The sequence below is a fragment of the Lolium perenne genome, chromosome 3 (assembly GCF_019359855.2).
Source record: "Lolium perenne isolate Kyuss_39 chromosome 3, Kyuss_2.0, whole genome shotgun sequence".
In the NCBI taxonomy this organism is placed as follows: Eukaryota; Viridiplantae; Streptophyta; class Magnoliopsida; order Poales; family Poaceae; genus Lolium; species Lolium perenne.
In genome coordinates this window covers 328187585-328193946 of record NC_067246.2, presented here as the reverse complement: position 1 = coordinate 328193946, position 6362 = coordinate 328187585, and the positions used below count along the sequence as shown (strand labels likewise).

Here is a 6362-nt window from a genome sequence, read left to right as displayed (position 1 = left end):
TGTAATACATGTTGAGATTGTGTCGCCGGAGGAATTAAACTGCCTTGTGTGCTTATAATGTCAGCTCCAAAGAATTCATTAAATATCCCTTGATTCTCAGGTTGACTAGAAGTTCCGGGATAGTATTCTTCCTGCATATGCTCAGTACCCTGTGGCGGGGCCATATTGTGGCCGAAACCAGCTATCATGTTGGGCCAAGCAGGATCAAAAGATTGCTGCGTAAAAAAAATTAGTTGTAAGTAATAGACATGAATATTTTTATGGGAGAAATTATATATTAAAATTGAAGGAACCTGTGGAGGAGGCATATTGTAGCCGAGTCCAGCTTCCGTCTCGACCGATTAGGTTCAAAAGATTGCTGCGGATGGAAAATATTCGTAAATAATAGGCGTAATTTTATGTTGTATGAGTGATTATTTATAAAATATGAACATACGCGAGTGGTGTTGTCGACGTTTGAAGTCTCCCCTTGGGTGTATGAAAATCGTTCCCCGAACGGATTAGTAGAGAAAATATTCTCCTCCTATTTGTAATGCGCAGAAGATAATATTTATTGTAAAATCTTGTAGAAGAACGTACGCGCATTTATAATTTTAAATGTATCTGATAATACCTGTGTGGCGCCATGGGGCGGAGACATGCGAGCTGATTGTGAGCGGTCAAGTAGAGATGAGTCGACGCGTGCATATGATGGATTCCGCGTAGGAGGTTGGCTCGTACGCGCCATACTGCTCGTACGTGCCATACTGCTCGTACGCGCCATACTGGTCGTACGCGCCATACTGGGTCTAGACGATGGTGCATCTGGCATGTCGTATTCTCGCGTAACAACATCGTCATCTCGAGCACAACCAAATCTTTTAAGCCCGTTCATGGCCGTATTAAAAATACGCCTAATCAGGGACTTTCCTTCAGGACTATTCACGTTTCGCAGCCGCAAAGCATCCGATGCAGACCGAGCGATCTCCCTATATTCTTGTATCTGAAAATAGAAAACTCAAAGTACGAGAAAATGTTGTGGATATTTATTTTAATTGCAATAAACTCATATTTATAAAGAAATGCAAGTACCGAGGTTTCGCGATGGTATGCTGCTGTTCGTTCAGTCCCTACAACCAGCTGATCGGCATGTGTGTAATCTGGTGGAGGACCGGTGAGCAAAATCCTTGTGCTACTGCGATACCAATGATTGTAGTGGTCGTATGTGCCATCACTATATGGTCTACCAATATAAGAAATAATTGTCGTTAGCACATGTATAAAAATAATCGAAATAATTTAATACAAAACGTACCTATGTTCTTGCACTACATCGGATGCCGCATTATTAATCCACAGCTCTATCCACTGTCTATTACGACTGCTCCAGTCGGCACAATTCAAACCTTTATTATCTTGCCTGAAATCAAATGATATATTTAATTAGGAATATGTAAGTCATAAATAAAATGATATACATTTTATATTGAAATGAGCGCACTTACGTGTGAACAAGATCGTCAAGTCGCCTCGGTAATGGTGGTGGAACAACCTGATAGAGCCCAAACTGGCGCATAACACGCTCTGGGTTATATGTCTCAACCATCCAAAGAAAGAGGAGGTGGCAGCGTGTTAACCACAAGTCGGAGCCTATATACATATCAGCTGTACATGGCTGAGCACCCCACACAGCGACATCATCCGTCCATGGGTTCCAGCTGATCATGTGATGCTCTAGCCCCTCAAACTCCTGGTGGTATTCGGGGTAACAACCGTGCACCACATTTGTTGACCAATTTTTTTTAGCATGTACCCAACGAGATCCAAATGTCAGAGGGCCATATCTAGCCTGGCCAAAATCATATGGGTGGATTATGTTGGATAGGTGGGGACGTCCAACAGGCAGGTACTCCCATGACCATAGCTGAAGAAACTCATAGCTGACGGCAAGTATGTGGCCTTTAGATTTTTTCTGGGTGGCATGACATAACCCCCTGTATGTATGAGCAAGCATGGCTGAACCAAAGCTGTATATGGGCCTGGGAGGTAAGGGGCCATCTACTATCTCTTGGGCAATTTTAATCAAACTGGGGAGAACAACGTCACCGTGTGACGAAGGGAACATTATACCTAAGAGATACAGCACATATGCAAATAGATGTCGTGCCAGCGTGACATTATCTGCATTGGCAGGTAAGTTAGCAAAATGTGTGACTATCCAGCTTAGAGGCACACCTCTAGGACGGTTCCCACTGCGGGTGTTAACAGGAAATGGAACACCAAGCCGTGCTTCAACCTGTAGCGGCCAATTACTAGAATATGCTTGGGGGACCACTGGATTACCAATGATAGGAAGAGCAGTAATCATGGACACATCTTTTAGGGTCGGTGTCAACTCTCCACAACGTAAGTGAAAAGTGTGGGTCTCGGGTCTCCAACGATCAACAAGGGCTGACATAAGAGATGGGTCCAACAGAAACCCCATGCACCCCTCATTCAATTTGACACATATCACTTTTAGCTGACTTCGATCAGACTGCTTCACTCTGTGCTCCCGAGATATGCTCAATGCATACCTCTTTATTGCCTGGTCAGCGGAGTCCTTGTCAGGGAAACTTTGCCCAACTAGCAGACTATCCTCTCCTAGGCCTGGAACAGACCGAAATTCATTGCTTATGGTCATGGTCTGCAGGAAGTCAGCGTCCATTGGACCTGGGACCGCCCTCTGGGGAGGACCTACTCCTTCTTCATCCGACGAGGATTCGGACGAAGATGAACGAGCATCATCATCCAACGCCTCAGGCAATCCCTCCACATGTTCGCTGATGTCGACGACCGCGGACCAATATCCTGGGTCAACATTATGGTGGCTAGGCATCTGCTCCGATGGGTCGATGCTACGAGCAGCGGTCATGGCAAGCTGATCCGACAGGCCCGTGCTAGGACCTGCGGTGATGGACAGCTGCTCTTCTGCAGCGCTCCTACTGCTTCCAGCATCATCAGTAGCTGAAATAAACTTCACATACACCATCGGCCGTCCGTACATAGCAGCACCAGGTGTGCTTGCAAACCTCATGTACGTACGCCAATTTGTATCATTTTTTACCTCCCGCAAACCCCAACGGGGAGGTCCATTCCCTTCTACGACGATAAGAGCCTCAACCGTCATCCTCTGTCCACGCATCCCCTGACCAAATGGGGCTCGGATGATTTTTCTTACATCCGCAAATGCTCTATTGACCATATCTATCACTGCAACTTCCATCGAGTCGCAGTTCGAGAAATCCACCCCACCGAATTCATCACGTACAACGTCCCCATAGTACACTACCAAATTTTCCATCGTACCTACCGCACAACCAGATTTTAAAAAATAATATTAGTAACATCCTACCTTAAATCATATTACTGTTTTAATAATTTCATTAATACACTTATTCTAACATGGCGGTAAGACTTTACGGAAATAATTAATCCTTCCTTTTCTAAATAATACGGCAAAAAAATACACAAGACAAAATATTAAAAGACATCATATATATACCTGAATTTGCAGATAGATATTCCTCCAAATAATAATTTACGCGCCACAATAATCCAAGTAATAACTGTGAGAGAGCATGTGCATACTTCAATCCACCTAAAATACACATTAAAATTTGCGAGTTAAAGCATGTTCCTAACATACGGTTATTAGTTCAACAAATTATCCATCTCTTTAATTTTCAGTCATACATGCAATAATAGTACGCTGCACTACGTGTTGTTCTATTTCAAATTAAATTACATCCTTCATAAAATCTCACTCTCTGTACATAATATGCTAATACAATGTTGCTTGCCTAATTAGTAGAGTAAAATATACTACACTACACCACAAATAGCAACAGCTAACATATGCATGTACGAATAAAATTGGCGATCTACAAGAACTCACCTTAATTTTCTTCTTTCGCTGCTTCGTGCACCCAATTAGCGGCTCAATCAGTGACTCAGTTAGCTAATCAATCACTAAAGAACAATGGCATGGGAGGGCTGCTTCGAGCTGTTCTTCTGTGAGCTCTCGTACGCGAAGAAAGATGAAAACGTATGAGACGAATAGCTGGCCAGCTGCTACTTATAAAGGACGTGAAACAACCACTTTCGGTGGTCACGGTCCTGTACCAGCGGCGGACGTCAACTCATGTCGGAGAATCATACAATCAATTTTCTGTACAACTACAGTCTCTAATATAGCTGAAAGTGCAAAAACTAGTGCCAAATAGACTCAAACCGGAGCAAACAGCCTCGAGAATCGAGAGACGGCCGAATCGACACGGTTTGCGTGGAAATCAGCGCCGTCGCGTGGGAATCAGCGCCGTTAGCGCCTTTGTGGAGGGCTGTCGGGGCAGCAGGACGTGCCACCACCGGTGGTGGCGGCAGCTGCCACTCGGCGTCGCCACCAAGACGGCGGCGAGCGACGTCGGCGTCGCTCCGTTGTCGGCCGGGCGACGGTGCCGGACGTGCCGCCACTGCTGACGGCGGCAGGCCCTGCCGCCACCGGCTACGGCGGCAGGCGCCACGCGTCGGCTGGCCGTCGTGCCGCCACGGCAGTTTTGCCATTTCCGTTCACAGGTGGTCCTTTTTGACATTTCAGTCGGGCAGGTGGTCCTTTTTGACAAAATTTCGGCGACTCCACCTCTTGCTGTGCGGCACTGTCGGTAGCTTCGTCCTGCCGTGGATGCCAAGCTCCCGTGCCAGTGCCAGGCTACCGGGAAGTTTCCCCTAAACACACCATCACCAAACATAAAAATTCCCCGAAACTGACCATCCATCTCACAGCCACAAATCCACCAATCAGGCCGCCAGACATGGAGTTGGAAGCAACCAAGATGCCTGAGCAGCCGGCGGTGAAGCTCATCGGCTGGCTCAGCCCGTACGTGCACCGCGCCGAGGTGGCCCTCCGCCTCAAGGGCGTGCCCTACGAGCTCCTCCAGGACGACATGGCCAACAAGAGCGGCCTCCTGCTCGCCCACAACCCCGTCCACAAGAAGGTCCCCGTGCTCCTCCACGGCGACCGCTCCATCCCGGAGTCGCTCATCATCGTCGAATACGTCGACGAGGCCTTCCACGGTCCGTCGCTCCTCCCCGCAGACCCCCTCGCCCGCGCCGCCGCCCGCTTCTGGGCCCGCTTCGTCGACGACAAGGTGAGCGAATCTATTCACTGCAGCACAGGGGATAGATTCAGTCATTGCAATGTGAACGAGTTTTGCTCTGTATCTGCAGCTGTGGAAGGCCTTGTGGGTGGCGCTGTGGACCGAGCCCGGCGAGGCGCAGGTGGCTCTGGCGACGTCGGCGAGGGAGAGCCTCACGCTACTGGAGGCGCAGCTGCCGGAGGGGAAAAGGTTCTTCGGGGGCGACGCCATCGGGTTCCTCGACATCGCTGCCAGCGGGGTGGCGCTGTGGCTGCCTGTGTTCGAGGAGATGGCCGGTGTGCGGCTGCTTGCCGACGAGACGCACCCGGCGCTGTGCCGGTGGGCGAGGGAGTACGCGATGGACGAGGCTGTGCGGCGGTGCACGCCGGACAGGACAATGATGCTTGCCTTCTTGACGCCGAAGCGGGGAATGTTTGTGTCCACGGCCAAAACCATGGCCGCACATATGTAATGCAGGGCTCCTTTGATTCAAAGGATAGGAAAATCATATAAATATGAAAGGTATAGGATTGGAATGACATGTCTACTTGAATCCTATAGGAAGATGAAGTGTGTTTGATTGTAGCAAAGGAATTTTTTCATGAGGTATGAGCTAATGCTTTTTTCCTATAGAAATTACACTACAAGATTCCTATAGGAATTTTTCCTATAGAATATGTTCCTATGAATCAAACAACATGTATAGGAAATTTTTCCATAGGAATCAAATCCTACACAATTCCTATGCAAATCCTTTGAATCAAAGGAGCCCGCACTGTGTGTGTATGTGTCTATGTATGTTTGACCAGCAAGTCTGACGGTGGATGTATGTGTTGCCGGTGATCATCACACAAATTCGGAATAGGGAAAATTGGTTATTTACACCTTAAACTTCATTGGCCTTGGATCATATACCTAAAGTTAACTGTACATTGGCTAAATTCCCACTAAGGACTTGAAAGTGAAAAAAAAATATCTGGTCCTAGTTAGAACTGCAAGGCATCTAACTAAGAAGAATGGTGGACGGTGTTAGGACATCTGTAATGCATCTAGACCCTATGGGCGATGCTGACTCAAGGCGCACACGTAAGATGAACTCAGGGACGAAGCTAGAAAAATCATTCACTGGGGTCAGCACTTATATCAGTGGTGTCATATTTGCCAACATATAGTGAATAGTACAAAATTAGTGAATGATTTCGAAAAATC

At 47.3% G+C, this 6362-nt stretch overlaps 1 protein-coding gene and 1 long non-coding RNA gene across 2 annotated transcripts; one reads left to right on the top strand and one right to left on the bottom strand.

Moving 5' to 3' along the window:
- Positions 1-436: 436 nt before the first annotated feature.
- Positions 437-1210, bottom strand: LOC127338891 (uncharacterized). The gene is made up of 3 exons (XR_011754383.1): positions 1072-1210; positions 614-982; positions 437-523 (listed from the first exon to the last, which is right to left on the bottom strand). It is a non-coding gene; the product is annotated as an uncharacterized lncRNA (long non-coding RNA).
- Positions 1211-4690: 3480 nt separating this feature from the next.
- On the top strand, positions 4691-5640 carry LOC127345771 (probable glutathione S-transferase). The gene is made up of 2 exons (XM_051372290.2): positions 4691-5165; positions 5245-5640. The coding sequence occupies exons 1-2, from the start codon at positions 4830-4832 to the stop codon at positions 5623-5625; spliced, it is 717 nt and encodes a 238-aa protein (XP_051228250.1). The 5' UTR covers positions 4691-4829; the 3' UTR covers positions 5626-5640.
- The last annotated feature ends 722 nt before the right edge of the window (positions 5641-6362 follow it).

Coding starts and splice junctions, on each gene's coding strand:
- LOC127345771 (XM_051372290.2), top strand. CDS start 4,830: ATGGAGTTGGAAGCAACCAAGATGCCTGAGCAGCCGGCGGTGAAGCTC. Junction 5,166..5,244: donor CCCGCTTCGTCGACGACAAG/GTGAGCGAATCT, acceptor CTGTATCTGCAG/CTGTGGAAGGCCTTGTGGGT.